This window comes from Myotis myotis, unplaced genomic scaffold (genome assembly GCF_014108235.1).
Source record: "Myotis myotis isolate mMyoMyo1 unplaced genomic scaffold, mMyoMyo1.p scaffold_m19_p_1, whole genome shotgun sequence".
NCBI classification, from domain to species: Eukaryota; Metazoa; Chordata; class Mammalia; order Chiroptera; family Vespertilionidae; genus Myotis; species Myotis myotis.
Window position 1 is genome coordinate 2613011 of NW_023416313.1, and position 17264 is coordinate 2630274.

Here is a 17264-nt window from a genome sequence, read left to right on the forward strand (position 1 = left end):
CTGATTTGAAACACCATTAAAACCTTTTCAAGGACAAGATCTAACTAACCACTTCAAGGTCAACAAACCTGAGCCATTCTAAACCCACAAGAAGTTAGTCTAGGCTGGCTCGCCGCCCTTCCCACAGGCACTGCTCACTCCTGGGTCTGCAATGCGCCCACGGGGAGGCGACGCTGCACCCCGGCCAGGGCCCTCTAATATCCAGTCCATGCCCCTTAAATAAAGGAGACCACCTGCGACTGGAGAGTCAGTACCAGGTGGCCATCTCTGCGATAGGCAGTGGTAAGGGATGAAGATGGAAATTTTAATTTTACTTTCCAAATTTCCATACTGCTAAAAAACACAAACTAAATCAGCATGTATTCCTTCTGCAAGTACAAAAAATAAGTCAAGTGTGGGAGACAACAGGGCACAGGAGTGGTACTGAGCACCTGGTCTGTGCCAGGCCAAGACTAAAAAACAACACCCACAGCCCTAGCCGGTTTGGCTCAGTGGATAGAGCGTCCGCCTGCAGACTGGAAGGTCCCAGGTTCGATTCCTGGTCAAGGGCACATGCCCGGGTTGCAGGCTCGATCCCCAGTAGGGGGCGCGCAGGAGGCAGCCGATCCATGATTCTCTCTCATCCTTGATGTTCTCTCTCGCTCTCTCTCCCTTCCGAAATAAATAAAAATGTATTTTAAAAAAGACCACCCTCAAAATCCCAGTCCCAGTGCAGCTGAATTGTGTGTGTTGGGGGGAGGAGGCATGGGGGGTGACTAGCAAGGATACTAATTCCTTGCATTCCAGTCTGGTGTCTGGACTGGAGGCAGCCCACCTGGGAACTAGCTGGAAACACAAAATCCTGCGCCCCCGACCCAGACCTCCGTAATCAGAACCTGGGGGGGTGGGGGGAGCAATCTGTTTGTATGAGCCTCCCTCTAGTTGAGAAGCTCTGATGCTCGCTCGCTCCAGTTTAAGCACTGTTCTGACTACTGACACACTTACAAACCTGCGATCTTACTTGAACTTGTCAAACCCCTCACCCCCAGGAGTCAAATCCACACCTGGTCTGGCACAGGCATCACTCAGGAAGCGCCACACCCGCAGTCTCTCTCAGGACCCTGTGTCCTCCCTCCCTACAAATCTACACCTCCATGTTCCCACACCTCTCCAAATTCTCCCTCAACCTGCAACAGTCATGTGTCATAATTATACCTCAGCAAAACAATCTCCAAAAATACCTACAATGAGAAACTCACAAAGAAAACTCAGGCCCAGGGGGCCTCACTGGTGAACTCTTCCAAGCATTTAAGGAAGAAATACACAAAGCCTTTCAGAGGCCAAAGCTTTCACTCCTACCCTCTCTCCACCCCAGAAGGAATTCAGTAGTCATTCAATGAGCACGTTTATAGGCATTATTCCCCAAGAAAAAACTATTCAGCCAGGACTGTTTAGTACCCTTTTGAGAATCATTTGACACGGAGTGTGTGTGTAGGCTTTTTTAAAATTCATATGCAATAAAACTGACTTTCTATAAGTTTTAACACATGGTAGGTTCATTTAACCACCAGAGAAAAATCTCACTGAGAACACACAAAGCAGAATACTTCTGAGCCCATTCTATAAGGCCAGCATAACCTTGACACCAAAACCTGTCAGGGGCAGTATAAGAAAGGACAAATTACAGACAGAAAGTCAAAACCAAAATATTAGCAAATTCAATCCAATCATGGAACATAAAGGATGGTGTATCATGAATAATTTGGGATTATCCTGAGAATGCAAATGCAGTTAGCTTACTTAACATTAGACAAGTACAATGTTATTTGCCACATAAACACATAAAGGAGAAAACACTTACAACTGAGAAATGCAGGAAAAAAAGGCATTTGACAAAACGTAACATATGTGTGATCTTTTAAAATTATAAAACTAGGAATAAAAGAGAACTTCCTGAATCGGATAAAACGTATTTAATAAAGCATGAGGTACCTGGTGAAAAGACACCCGCCAGCAAGCGTCACACTGAGTGGGGAAGCAGGGAAGCTTTCAGAGGCCAGGCCACTTCCACACGCACGGAGCTCTAGGCCTTCCGTGAGGCCAGAACACTGCGGGAGAGGGGCGAGGTCTGGAAACAACCCACTCACAGACAGGGGCTTTCTACACAGAAAACACAAAAGAATCCACAGATCAACAGCGAGAACCGAATTTAACAAGATCACAGGATGCAAGGACTACACACAGAAATGAGCGGCATTTCCAAAAAGCATTTCTAAAATGCCATCTGTAAAACCATCCAAAAATAACAAATATCCTGGAATAAATTTAATGAAAGAAACACAAGACCTTTACATTTAAAAAAACAAGAAACACCTATAAAATACTGTGGAAAATTTAAAGAAAAACTAAATAAATAGAAAGACACACCATACTCAGACACCAAAAATGATCAATAAAGATCAATAAATTCAATGCAATCCTGAACAAAACCACAGATTTATTGTGGTAATTGCCAAACTGATTTTAAAATTTATATGGAAATGAAAAAGAACCTAGAATAGTCAAAATAATCTTAAAGAACAAAGTAGAGGGTTTACTCTATCAAATATCAAGACCCATTATATAGTAGCTACAGTAATTTAAAAAGTATTGAAATTAGTGATAGTAGTAAAATGACAAATAGATGACAGAAGCTATATGGTCACCTGATGTATTTCAAGGTTCACGGGAAGGGTGATCTCTATAGCTAAGGAACATTAACCACTGCCTCACATCATACTGAAAGGTAATTCTGATGGATCATGGATCTAGCAGGTAATGTCAAAACAAAGATTCTATAAGATAACAGAATTTCTTAAATAGAACAAAAAAGGCACTAACCATAAAAAAGAAGATTCTATAAAGTAGAATTCATTATAGTTAAGAAGTTCTGGTCCTAACCGGTTTGGCTCAATGGATAGAGCGTCGGCCTGCGGACTCAAGGGTCCCAGGTTCGATTCTGGTCAAGGGCATGTACCTTGGTTTCGGGCACATCCCCAGTAGGGAGTGTGCAGGAGGCAGCTGATTGATGTTTCTCTCTCATCGATGTTTCTAACTCTCTATCCCTCTCCCTTCCTCTCTGTAAAAAATCAATAATATATATATTTTTTAAAAAAAGAAGTTCTGTTCATTAAGAACACAAAACAAAAAATCTGCAGAGAATGAGAAGGAAACCACCGTGCAGAGGAGATCGGCATTCCTCACGTCTATTTCACAAAGGCTCTCACCCTGAATCTAAAAATGTGCCTACAGATCAGTGAGACAGGCCCACACAGGCACCTCAGAACAGAGGCCAATAAAATATGGAAAGGTAGGCAAAGGAAACCCAAATCCCCTCACCCGTCACCAGGGTGGCGGAAAAGAACAAACACAGAAGCCAACAAGTGACAGTGCGGCATTCCAAGAGGGCGCAGAGCACCCGAGTGCCGCGCGCTGCTGCAGCAGTATGAGCAAGCACCGAGGACAGTGGTCGGCAAACTGCGGCCCCTTGAATGTGGCTCTTCCACAAAATACCACGTGCAGGTGCGCACGTACAGTGCGATTGAAACTTCGTGGCCACACTCAAGGGGCCTAAGAGCCGCATGTGGCTCGCGAGCCGCAGTTTGCCGACCACTGACCTAGGAAAAGCGCTTAGCATGTCTGCCGAGCACACTCGGCAGGGCCGCCCCAGCATGCGCTCCTAAAGACATGCGTGAGACTATTACGATGAGCACCTCCTAATTAGTAAGTGTCACAGACTTAAGAATCAAGCCTCCATGCACGGGCAACACACAGAAGTATGTTTGTGCGACTGAAAACTATACAGAGCAAGAGAAAACGAATACGGCCGCCATTCAGTAACACCCGGGTGAACCTCAGGCAAAGCTGAGCAAAGAAAGCCAGACACTGAAGTACATGCTGTATGAATCCATTTATCTGAAACTCCAAAACAAGCAAAACAGCGGCTGCCCTGGGGGAGCAAGGTCCTGACAGGGAAGGGATAGGATGGAGACTTCAGGGCTCAGTGACACTCCAAGGGCCCACGTGCAGGGCTCACTGTGCACACGACAGTATATGCTACACTTCAGGAAGTGCTAGCTTAGCTCCCACGCTCTCTGGAGTCTTCCCGGATGAAGACTCCTCTGTACCCAGTGGCTCTGCTGTCCTCCCAGAGCACTTTACACGCATCATTGACCAAGAGCTGGGACTTGTATTATAGCTATTTCCGCATCTCCTTAACTACATGGGGGAGGGAGGGTACCCTACTTGCTCTCTGGATCCCCGAGGGCTGGCAGGAAACCTGCTGTAGAGCCTGCACTCACGGGTCATTCATTAACTAACCCTGAAACCCACTCAGGCCTGTATATCTCGACTGATAAGTCAGAGTCCAAAACAGGCCCCAGTGGCTGGGTCACAGCCTCCTTGAATTCCCCTTCAACCCTTCCCAACATGTAAACACAGGAAGGAGAAGTTAAACAGGGAGGATTCCCTAACATCTGCGGAGGTTTTCACAAGGAGAAAGGCGGCAGGGCGAAAGCGCCCATGTGGTTTAGTATTGAACGTTACTTTCCTGGGGAAAAACACAAATTTATTCGTAATCTCCAAAGGAATCCTAAGAGGAGGGAAAGAGGAGTTGCGAGCTCATAGGCCATAAGCATCACACGTGGTGAGGGGTCTGGGCTCACGACCACACTGAGGGATGCAGGACTTAGACCTGAAGGGATGAGATCTGGCTGTGGCGCAAGGACTCCTCGTGGAACTCAGCGTCAGGCAGGCGGGGCTCATATCCCAGCTTCAGGACCAGCTGCCTGACTTTGCGTGAGAGACAAACCTCAGCTTTCTCCTCTGCAACAGAGGTACCAGCCTCAGCCACCAGATGGGTGACTTACCTGTGCTCATCAGTAACACTGAGGGCGGCTTATGCATGACAGGCCAAGCAGCTCAGCTCATCTCATCCTAACACTACTCACCCGTTACTGCTTTCATTCAATAAGCAGAATACAGTGGGGCCTTGACTTACGAGTGTCCCGACTAACGAGTTTTTTGCGATACCAGCTGTCTCTCAGCCGATTTTTTGCATTGAGTTGATAGAGTAATTTGAGTTAACAAGCTCCTTAACGAGCTCGGTCTCTGAACGAATTAAACTCGTAAGTCAAGGCCCCATTGTACTGCGCTCTGACTGTGTCCTACATAGGCGCTGCGCCAACAGGCCAGCCAGAGGCACAGGCCCCCAGAGACACAGGCCCCCATCCTCAAGGTGTCTATGTATGATTTTCCCTCTGACAGATGAGGAAACTCAGAGATATAACCTTGCCCAAGGACACACAGTCAACTGAAGGGCTTGGATTTGGATTTAAGTTCATACCTCCCACGGGTGGTTCTCAATCCTGGCTACAGCGAGAATTCACTAGAGAACTTTTTAATAATCCTAACGCCATGGCCTCACCCCAAACCAATGAAAACTGATTGCTGAGGGTGGGGCCTACACATCAACTGATTTTTTTAGTTTCCCAGAGAATTCTGTGCAACTAGAGCTGAGAACTTTGTCCTGAACTAATAAATGCTTCCTGTCACGTGTTCTCTCGTTTCTTTAATTGATGCTTTAATCTATATGAATTGAAGATTAGCTCTGTGCCAGCAGTTTCCATGAACAGTGAATGACACTCTTTTAGATTTCGCTTTAAACTACTCTAAAAATACTACGAACGAAAGCAAAATAAAACTGGGAACAACTGCCTGATAATGTAACCTTTTCTAGTATCTTCCAATCTCTGGTTTCCATTGATCCAGATGGTGTGCCGATTCCTAGCCCAGGTGGCTTCTAGAGCTCATCTGTGTGCCCTCTCCCTCCACTGGGCTGCACCCCCGGAATCCAGCAGGCCCCTCTCTTCTCTGGTATGGAAAACGCCCAGCCCAGAGCGTGGCACAAAGTGGCCTGCCCCTGTGCATGAGAAGAAACCACTCTTGCATGTGGCTCCACAAGCAAGGGTCTACAGTGTAGACTCTACACTGTGCAAGTGGGCAGGGCCAAGCCATGTTCTGTTCATGTCCCAGCGCCAACCAAGAACATTCGCCAGGCATTCGCTGGGGATCAGGGATGACTAAGATCCAGGCTCTGACTTGAAGGCCTCATACTAAGAACAAGACACAAAACAAAACTGGACTTACGTGAGAGCAGACACAGAGAGCAGCATGCTTGGGGGAGGCCACCTTTGCCCCTTGGAGCCAGGAGGGCGTCCTGGAAGAGCTGAGCTGGGCCTTAAAGATACGCAGACATCAGACAGAGGCACGCAGGCAAGAGAAGGGAGCATCTCAGGCAAAGGCAGGAAAGCGTGCCTCAGTCCTCTGAGCCAGGGCCCAGGAGAGGGAGAGAAGCAAACCATAGCATCTCTGCATTCTGAGACCGCAGGAGCAGGGAGGACCAGTCCTGCCAGACCTCAAGCTACAGTCACGTGGGGCCAGAGCTGTGACAGATATCAACAGTCCACCGGCCCCCGTGGAGTGTGTCCTCATTCATAAAGCAGAGATTGGACTTTCACTGCCAGTAAACTTGCACCAAGGACAATGGGCTCCTGGGGGCTTACAGACACCCTCTCGGGAGAGGGCAGGTCAGGTGACCAGGGTCAGGACCAAGCAGGCAGCACTTCTGGGATTCGGCCCCAGGAAATCCTGAAATGTACACCACGCACCAGTACACGCGCCCACAGGTCACTTTATCATCAAAAAGCAGAAGGAAAACCACTTCCTTACTGTTAGACAAGTAAATGATTCACAGGGCGGAATACCACAAAGACATTCATTCATAAGTGTATAAATTTTTAATTTTGTGGGAAAATGTTTTCTATAAGTAAAATAGCAGGATACCGAACTGTAGAAACATTATGCAATTTTATGTTTTAAATTCAAAAAAGTGTAAGAAAATACAGTAAAAAGGAAAAATTGGTAGTAGGTGTAAAAGTGGAAAGGGCAAAAATAGAATGATAGTTTAAACAAAAAGAACCCTTAAGAAAACATGTAAAAATAGGTTCCTTAAAAAAAAAAGTCATAGACACCACAGGTGTGGATGCCACATGTGCAATCAAACTAAAACCTGCACAGCTGTGTGACCCAGCTCGCTAGGGAAAGTCTCCTCCCAATACACAGAACAACAACATAATCAAAAGGGGAAATATTTAGATTTTAACAGTTAAGGTAACAGATCTCTATTACTTTTTCAGGTTTACAGTTTATCCCTCATTCATTTAAGACTGTTTACTGAACATCTACTAAGTGCCTGCACTGGCTAGGAAAACAAATACTGGATTAAGATGCAGCCCCTCCCCCAGGAAGCTCACGGTCCACGGGGGTGGGGACCGTGTCAGCGCTGTTTGACAAGTAGTCTAGGAATGTGGATCCAAACAAGGACTCCTGAAGGACCCCAGGAGCTTGTCAGGCAGAGGAGCAGAAGGGGCAAAGTGACTACGTGAGACGGCTGGTTCAGAGAACCCTAAGTGACGAGCTTGGCTTTTGTGGCCGCAGCACAGAACGGGAGCTGGAGTCCTGAGGTGGGCAGGTGGATCCAGAATGCTCCTGACACCACGCCAGGGAGTTTGGAGAGTATTCTGCAGGTGATGAGAACTACCATTTAGGCCAGGGGTCCTCAAACTACGGCCCGCGGGCCACATGCAAATACAAATATTGTATTTGTTCCTGTTTTGTTTTTTACTTCAAAATAAGATATGTGCAGTGTGCATAGGAATTTGTTCATAGTTTTTTTTAAAAATATATTTTATTGATTTTTTTTACAGAGAAGAAGGGAGAGGGATAGAGAGTTAGAAACATCGATGAGAGAGATCGATCAGCTGCCTCCTGCACACCCCCCACTGGGGATGTGCCCGAAACCAGGGTACATGCCCTTGACCGGAATCGAACCCGGGACCCTTGAGTTCGCAGGCCGACGCTCTATCCACTGAGCCAAACCAGTTCGGCCATAAGTTTTTTTTTTTAACTATAGCCCGGCCCTCCAACGGTCTGAGGGACAGTGAACTGGCCCCCTGTTTAAAAAGTTTGAGGACCCCTGATTTAGGCAACAGAATGACAAAGCATTCAACTCATCGACTCTAGGCATTCAGTTCTCATGAAGTTGAACAGGGAAGGGGGATGGAGAAAAATGACCCCCCAAAATGGCCAATGCTCCCAACTATTCTCCAAACCCATTCCCTCACTAGTCCGAGCACTAGTCCAGTTTCCCAGCCTGCCCTCCAGGTGGGCGAGGCCACATGACTAAGTCCCAGCGGGTAAAATGCAGATGCACTGGTTACCTTCGGCCCTTTCCCTTTCTTGGCTTGGCACAGAGTCGCCCAGAGGCCTCGTGTTGGAATCACCGGAGCCAGGAGGTGGGGAGAACGTGGGAGAACATGAGCTGGAAATACTAGTAAATGTCTTTTGTGTCTTAGCCATTAACCAATTCAAGTTTGTCACCGCAGCTAGCGCTCACCTACGGATATACATATTCATGTGTTTTCCCCACAAACTGACCACCACAGGTGTGGATACCACATGTGCCATCAGACTGAAACCTGCACAGCTGTGTGACCCAAGGTTTCTTCTGCTTTAAAAATCACTGCTCTCAAAGGAATTTTAAAGGAATGAAATCTGCTCATTCCAGGGTAAACGCTTCAAGTGAGCGAGCAGTCAGGTGCTAAGGCCAGGGCTGACCCACGAGGTGTTTTCCCGTCTAACTGGCCCCTCGCCCTTTTCTTCTTCCTCCTGTGGGGCTCCCTCCCGCCCTGCAGGACGTGGACTGGGGGACCGAGTCCACGCCCTCTTAACCGCTTTCCCTGTACCCCCTTCTGGTAGGAAATGTGTCTAACACCCAAATCTGAAACCTAGAGGCTACCAGGACTTCAGTCCTGATTACTCTTCCCCGAAACACCCTGTACACGGGCCTGGAACTGGAAAGCCTCTGGCTGGAAGCAAAGGGGAACTGACAGGAAAGCTGGGCTGTTATGGGCCCAAAGCGGCGATTAGGCAAACCTGGATGACTCATCCCTCCACATGCAGAACCTGCAGAAACCCTGTGACAAACCACAACTATTCACAACAAAGCATCAGCAAACTGGAACTGAGACACAAACTCTCATTACACACCCAGCTCCCTGAGCATCAACAGGAACTAGCTGTGTGGCAATCCAGTCAGATGTGTGTGCACATGAACAATACGGGCCATGAAGAATGTAACGTCAGCTACCTCAGAGATTCAGTGTTCTACAAACAGAACAGACAAGCAGCTTAGAACAGGCACTATTCAAGGTAGAAAGCGGGGTAAGAGAGTTTAAACTGTGTTATTCCACTAACATTTTTTTCAGTAGAACAGATTTTATACCCACTTGCACCAAGAGAAGTTACTTTACTAGTAGGAAGTAGCTGGTGGCTGAAGAGCTGCTTGGCAGGAATGGGGTTGCCTGTGGGTTTCTCAAGGCCCCACCAACTCCTGTGCGCCCACAAAGCCCCTGCACGTCACCCTGAACCCCCCTCCCAAGGGCAGAACCAAGGCAGGCTGGCAAGGCACCTGAGCACAGATGCCTGGGAGTCCCCATAAAGTCAGTAGATTTCCCGACAGCCCCCGCACACGGGGGTGCTCCAAAACTCAGGAGGCCACGTGAATCCTACGGAGAGCACACATTCTCCCTCTCCCCGCCTCCCCAAGACGACCTTTTTCACAGCTGTAACATTTCTAAGGACAGGGACAGAGGCGCGGCAGAGAGCTCCATGAGGCCTCCGAGGTTTCCCGGAGCACGGTCTGGCTGGTGAGCAGGGCATGCGCTACATAGTACAGAGACACGCGGTTCCTTCTTGGTTCAGTTCCCACCACTCCTGCATGCTCCTGCCTCCACAGTGAGAGTCGCCGCCCCCCACCCAAGGTGAACAGGAATCTCAATGTCAGCCCCCAACGGGCAGGGCGGCTGAACTTAAAAGGTTTCTTTGCTCAGATCAAAGAACTTTCCTTCCACCCAAGGGAAGGAAACAGATCAAGCCCAGCTGGGAGACAGAACTATTCCTGTTCCCTAAGTTCAACTCCTGCTGGAGAACTGGCTGGATCACAGGAAAACCAAGCGGGGCCTCCTTTTAATCAAGGCATTAGTAACACAAGAGAAACCGCTGGTGTTCGCCCTCAGGACGGGTTAAGTCCCTTGTTTCTGTTTGCCCTTTTCTGCTGCTCATCTCGACTGCGCTGGAATTTACTAGCATTCATTCATTCATTCATTCATTCACTCACTCATTCTTTACAGCAGCAAGCAGGGAAGCGATCCTAACAGATTCCAGTGAGCGCGCAGCACCAGCCTCTGTGCCGAGCACTGGACATGCATCGCCCCGGTACTGCCCATCCAGAGATAAGGAGACCAAGGTTTAAGAAAATGAAGCAGCTTAAGCAGCCTTCAGCCAGAAGGGCAGAGCAGCCACCTCCTGGCGCTACAGGCACACTCTCTGAATGCCCATCAAGTCCTCTGGCCCCACGCTGGAGGCACAGCAGACGCTTCCAGAACCCAGCTCTGAGAGGGGCAGGCCCCTCCGCCTCTACTGCATTAAACATCCAGAACATTTAAACACGCGCTGGACTGCACAGGCACGTCACACAGGACTCATGCCAGGCAGCCACTGCCCCAGCCCCAGGAGGAAGCGGGTCGGCCTGTCCACCACACCGGCCTTACTAAAGGCCACCTTGGCTCCTCCGCCCCCTCCCCCAGGCCTGTGGACAGTTTCCTCCGCAGCTTCCCTTGGCTTCATGTGCCTCATACTGATTTGGTTGCTTCTCAACCACCCTGTGCAGCTTTGTTACATCAACGAGAACGAAGATCAAAAATAAAGTCACAGATTGTCACCTAAACTAAGCAGATGAGCGCTGAGCAGCAGAGCTCCCCACAGTGATGGGAAAGTACAAATCCGTGCTGTGCAATGAGGCAGCCAGTGGCCACGTGTGGCTGCTGAGCACTGAGATGTGGCCAGTGTGACTGAGGAACCGAGTTTTTCACTTATATGAAACTAGTGGCCTGGTCACGAAATTTGTGCACAGAGGGGGGGGCGGTGTCCCTCAAATCAGCCTGCACCCTCTCCAATCTAGGACCCCTCAGAGAATGTCCAACTGCCGGTTTAGCAGATATCCCTCTCGCAATCCAGGACTGCTGGCTCCGAACCGCTCACCTGCCTGCCTGTCTGATTGATTGCCCCTAACCACTCTGCCTGCCAGCCTGCTCACCCCCAACTGCCCCCCCCCCGCCAGCCGGATCACCCCCAACTGCCCCCCCCCACCGGTCTGATCGCCTCCAACTGACCTCCACTGACAGCCTGCTTATCCCCAACTGGCCCCCCCTGCTGGCCTGCTCATCCCCTACTGCCCCCCCCCCCGCCAGCCTGATCACCTCCAATGCCCCCCCCCCCACCGGCCTGATCACCCACAACTGCCCACCCCTCTTGGCCCCTACCCGCCTCTTCCTCAGCCCCGCCACCATGGCTTTGTCCAGAAGAACGTCTGGATGGTCTCCTGGGAGGTCTCCCAGTCTAATTAGCATATTACCCTTTTATTAGTATAGACAGACGCCTGGTGCATGGGTGGGGGGCCAGCTGGTTTGCCCTGAACGGCGTCCCGGATCAGGGTGGGGGTTCCCTTAGGGGGGCGGGGGGGCCTGGGCAAGGGGCCTGTGGTGGTTTTGCAGGCCAGCCACGCCCCCATTGAGATGGGGGTCCCCACTGGGGACAGTACTGGCCTGGGAGAGGGGCTGGGGCAGTTTGCAGGCCAGCCACGCCCCCATGGGGTGAGGGTCCCCGCTGGGGTGCCTGGCCAGCCTGGGTAAGGGGCTGATGGCTGTTTGCAGGCTGCCCACACCCCCCAGCGGCGACCCTCACCCCATGGGGGCGTGGCCAGCCTGGGTAAGGGGCTGAGGACTGTTTGCAGGCTCCTCCCTCGGCGGCCGGCCCAGGCGACCCAAGCCTCCTGCGTGTTCAGACCAGCTCCGTGGCCAATGCCCACAGGCCCCTCCTTCAGCAGCCGGCCAGGGCAGGCAGAAAGCTTGGCTTCCTCTGTTGCCAGGGCGACCCAAGCCTCCCACCCAACCCAAGCCTCCCGCCTGCTCCGGCAGGCTCCGTGGCCACTGCCATCTTTGTCCCACTAATTTGCATATTCCTTCCTGATTGGCTGGAGGAGTCCTGGAGATATAGTCAATTTACATATTTGTTTATGATTAGTGTAGATCTTGGGTTCTCAACCTGTGGGTCGTGACCCCTTTGGGGGTGGAACAACCCTTTCACAGGGGTCACCTAAGACCATCAGAAAACACATATAATTACCCATTGTTTTTGTGATTAATCACTATGCTTTAATTATGTTCAATTTGTAACAATGAAATTGGGGGTCACCACAACATGAGGAATTGTATTAAAGGGTCGCGGCGTTAGGAAGGTTGAGAACCACTGGTGTAGATTTAAACAGCTACATGTGCCTAGTGGCTAACACACTGGACAGCACAGTAGACTCTAGCATAAGCACCAACTGTGCCCCAACCTAAGACCCGAAATGACCAAACAGGGTGGCTGCTGAAGCCTGCGACCCTCTGTGGGACCAGGGACATGGGTACAGGAGGGTGGAGGCCACAGGACAGACATGTGAAACACAAAGCAAGCCCCTGCCAGCCCCACAGCCTCCGTTCCTGCCGGCTTCTTCGACCAAAACACTCTTCTCCCCCATCTCGTTCACATTTCCGCTCAAATGTTACTTGCTCAGTGACACCCTCCCTGACCACCCTACTTAAAATGTACCTCCCACCCTCACTCTTCCCTCCCCAGGTACTTTACTTTTTACTTTTCTAGCACTCAGAGCCTGACAAGGGGCCTCTCTTACAGCTGTGTGCCTGCAGCAGATCCCAGTGCCATCCGGTACTTTTATCTGGGGGAAGGGGCTTGCTGGCTGCTGCACCAGGTCCCGGGTATGTACCACCGAGGAAATGAATTCACTATTTGAGAAGCATTACTGAGTTCTGGCTAGGTGCCAGCATGGGATGAGTGAGACGCGTTCCCACAAGGGGCACCAGGCTGGGGGACCCATAGATGACACTGCACTAGGGCACAGGCGGGGAGCCAGGGAACCACAGGAGGAGAGCCCTCCACCCATGCTGGGATCTTGGGTGGGTTCTCCTCATTTACAGTGTGCGTGGCAGTGAGGGGCAGAAATGGAAACTATTCCAGGAAGGGGTCACCCAGGCCGAGGGAGGAAAGGTGAGACATCTCCGCCCACCAGTGCAGAGGCCCCTCAGCTCCGACACTGGCCTGCAGACCTGCACTGCGCCGGCTGCAGCTCCTCTCCCCCTGCTCTCCAGCCCCTGTTCCCCAAGGCTGCTCCTGGCACTACTTACAAGAGGCGGTGGAGAGGCTTCTGTAAGGGCAGGGATTTGGAGCTGGACAAGTGCATGTTCCAGTCGCCGCTCGGCCATCTGGAACCCATGCAGCTGGCCTCTCAGCTCTCTCCAGTGCAGAGACAATTTCTACGGAAGCGCTATGAGTGCTCCACGGAGAGAAGGTGCAGGGCTGGCTCCAACAGGTGGCTGCTGCCTCCTCGGGGGGGGGGGGGGGGGGGGGAGCTGCTCAGAGGCAGCTCGGAGCCCCTGCAGCAGCGAGGTTAAACTCCCTCTCCTCGAGACAGTTCCTCAGCTCCTGCGCAGACCTTCATCTCGTGCATGTGGAGCTCGAGCTCCTTCCATTTCACGGCTCTGTGAGGGGGTATCCTCAGCTCATTTTGCAGATGAGGACACCTCCCAGCGAGCTGAGTGCCTGCCTCACCCAAGACCACACGCCAGGAAACGCTAGGTCGAGAGAACAGCAGCCCGTGCTCCTTCCCAGGTGCACAGCGGTGCGTACACATGTGCACACACACCACCCAGCAGCTCAGATATTCAGCAGGTTTTCTGAATATCCCTGATGCCAGGTCAAAGTCACCAAGAACATCAGCAAGCAGATTTTGTAGAAAAGTCACAGTTACAATGTTACACCTCAATTCACTGATAATTTTAAAATGGTCAAAGTAGCAGAAAACTAGTCAGGCAGAATAATGACAATAGAAAAGATATTAAATGCCTGTCATATGCCCAGTGCTTTACATCCATGTACATTTCCTCCCTGTTTAATTCCAACAACACTTTGAAAACGAACTTATTTCTATTTTCTAGGTAAGAAACAAGCTCAAAGACCCAAACCCTGTATCATCTTTGTATCCCTTGCAAGCTACTTGGCCACTCCTGCCTGTTTTCTCACCTAAATGAGAATTAACTGCAGTGCCTACCTGAACCCACCAGCTCTCAGTGCGGATAAAGAGTCACTCCGGTAGCTTCAAGCAGGAAGGGACTGAACTCAAGGAGTTAGATGACTTGGAAATCACTGTAAGGGCTGAAGTCATCAGCTCTAAATGGGGCCTCCAGGAATGGCTCCCTGGGTAGAGAACTCGCACAGCAGGGAGCTGCCGCATCTGAGCTGCCCCTGGACTAAGGCCCTCCAGGGTGCAGCAGGTCAGGAAGCCACCACAGCTTGCAGCCACCTCACCCACCCCAGCGTCACACAGGATGCTGCTGCAGGAGAGCCTCACGCCTCCATGGCATCACTAGATAGCAGGAACCAGCCTGAAGGGGAAGGAAAGTTCAAATCTCTCACACATGGCACCCAATTCACACCCAGAACCCCATGGCAAGGGACGCTGGGAAATGCACGTGTTGAAGGCTCCGGCTTGCAGAGTGCAGGAGGTGCCCCGGAGGAAAACGGTCCGGAGCAGGAACGAGCCAGCCCACAGATCGGCCACACACTCTCTCACATGCTGCTGGCAGTGGGATAAGGCGACCACATGGAAGTCTGAGAACGGCACCTGGCGAGCACCCGGTGGCTCTGGCTGCCACACACCTCTGAAGGGCACCCACCGGCCCATAAGCTAACTCACCCCCCCGCCCCCGCCAAAAGAAAGCACCGAGCACATTTCTCCCTTAGCACCGCTCATGTCACCTCCCAAATAATCACACCCCACAGCCCAGGTGAGCACAGGAACTGAGAGTCTGCTTGAGCGCTTTCACAGCAAGGACTCTACAAGCCGGAAACTTACTTTTAAGCCACTGGTTTCAAAATCTCTCATATAGCAGGACCTTTTTAAAAAGGGAACTCTTACGTGAAACCCCAACCAACAAAGGCAGAACACCGGGCCAGAAATCCAACCTGCATTCCTGGTCTGTGCCCAAAGCTTTACTGTATTATCTCGTTTGACCCTCACACCAACTCATCCCAAGCGGTACATTTAACCCATGTCATCCTGTACCCCTGGAGATCACAGAGGTTAAGTGAGTTTCTTGATGTCACAGGTCAAAAATAGCAGAACTGGGGTTCAAACCTGGGTCTGAGCAGCCTCGGCTCTCGACCACCACACTCCTCGTTTCTATCTCTGGATTACAGCTCGATGCCAGGGTGAACCAGACATAGACCATGTCCCGCAGGGGCCCTCAGCCAGCCAGGAAGCAGACCAGAAAAAAGCATCATTACAGCTCTTTAAACACAGCCAGGTGCACCCCGCTCAGCCTCCGAGAGCTGTTCCCTCTGCCTGTCTTCCCCTGGCAAGCTCCTTCTTTGCATCTTGCCACCTCTCATCAGCAAAGGACACTTGGAGCATCTCTTCTGAGAGCTTAATAAACGGTTACACAAAAGAAGACGTAAGTGGTCAGAGCTAATCACTACCCTCCAGACCAGTGCAGATTAGCAGCCCAAACCCTGGGCTTCTCAGAAACAGCCAGGTCCTGTGCAATACAAGCGTGCTACTGAGCTCCTCTCATAGCCGCTGCTGGGGCTTCCGCTGAAACACTGACAACTACACTGGGCTTAGAGGGTCCCGCTATACAAGGTGAGGGCCCTGCTTGAACTGCATGACTGACAGCAGTAAATTTCCTTCAAGGAAGCAATGGAATCCCAACATTTTACAACCTGCTAGCACAGTGGTTTTCAAAGGCTGGGTGATTCCGCCCCCGCCCCCTCCGCCCCCCACCCTCCTGGGACATTTAGCAATGTCTACGGGCATTTTTCCACTGTCAAAACTGGGGCTGTGACAGGCATCTAGTGGGTAGAGGCCAGGGAGGCTGCCAAACGGCCTTTAGTGCACAAAAATTCATCCATCCCAAATGTCAACAGTGCCAAAGTGGAGAAACATTGAGGCAACTCTTTCACTAGTGACTGACTGGAGAAGCACAATGTCGGGACAAGAACCAGAAAAGGCTTTAGGACACGTTTTTTAGAAATGATCATGATTTCTATTGGAATCATAGGTGGCTACTACTTAGGTATTGTCAAGAAGGGTGCTGGATGCTTTACCTATCTGATCTCTAACCTTGTGCCGTAGTTTTATGCTCCATTTAAGGCTCAGAGAGGTGAAGTAACTTGCCGAAGGTCACACAGCTAGTAAGTAGGAGAGTGCACATGGAAGCTAGCCCGCCTGACTCCTGAGCCCGTGCTCTGGACCGCTGGACCTCCCCCTGCCCCACAGGGTCGGGTCTGTCTTCCCCTCAGCAGTAAGCTCCTGAGGGCAGGGACTATCTCTAAGCTCAGAGTGGAGTCTGCCACAGGGGTGCTTATCACAGCCTGGATGAAAGAAAAAAATAAGAGCAAGAGCTGGGCCTGCACTTCCACTTGGCAGTGGCCAGGCCCAAGCCAGCCTTCCTGCTACTCGTCAGCTCCCGCTCCTCCAGGCCACCCTCCTCAAGCAGCCGGAGTCACCGACAGGCCTACTTCTCAGGCCACAGGTTCCCAACCATCTCCACCCCTTCCTCTCCCCGAGCCCCTTTGTCCTAGACTAGCCTCCCACAGTCCTGCCTACACTTCCTTCTACAACCTAGAACTTGACTCAGTGAGAATAAGGAGAACAGACAGGCGCTAGGGTAAAGAGAGTCGCTTGGGCACAGGGGATCAAGTGAAGAAACAGGATGACTCAGAAGCCTGGGCTGAGAACCCCAAAGGACCTGCCCTCAACAGAAACTCACACAGCCTGCAGTCCTCTGAGTACCTACTGTGTGCCCGACCCTCGCTGTAAGTCCCCTGTAAATTTACTCACCTGTAAAATGTTTAGTAGGTTCCAAACATTTTGGGCCCAGAGCACTTTCCCCATCAAAGGAAATCTAGATTGACACTCTCCTCTAAGACTTGAAGATTCTAGGACAAAACTCACTAGACATGGCCCATGATATCATATTTGATTCATTTGTCATTAATATTCCACTAGC

The 17264-nt window shown here is 50.8% G+C and overlaps 1 protein-coding gene across 11 annotated transcripts in view; it reads right to left on the reverse strand.

Moving 5' to 3' along the window:
• LOC118666255 (TBC1 domain family member 14) overlaps window positions 1-17264 on the reverse strand; it is a 168432-nt gene that overhangs the window by 47240 nt on the left and 103928 nt on the right. For 9 of the 11 annotated variants that reach the window (XR_004970921.1, XM_036328307.1, XM_036328289.1 and 6 more), the window contains one exon: window positions 1972-2139. The exons of the other annotated variants lie outside the window; for them this stretch is intronic. Coding sequence is in view for 8 of the 9 variants with exons in the window: in XM_036328307.1 (XP_036184200.1) it covers window positions 1972-2139 (168 nt within the window). In the remaining variant the exon portion in view is untranslated. The remainder of the gene's footprint in view (window positions 1-1971; window positions 2140-17264) is intronic. 11 annotated transcript variants of the gene reach the window in all.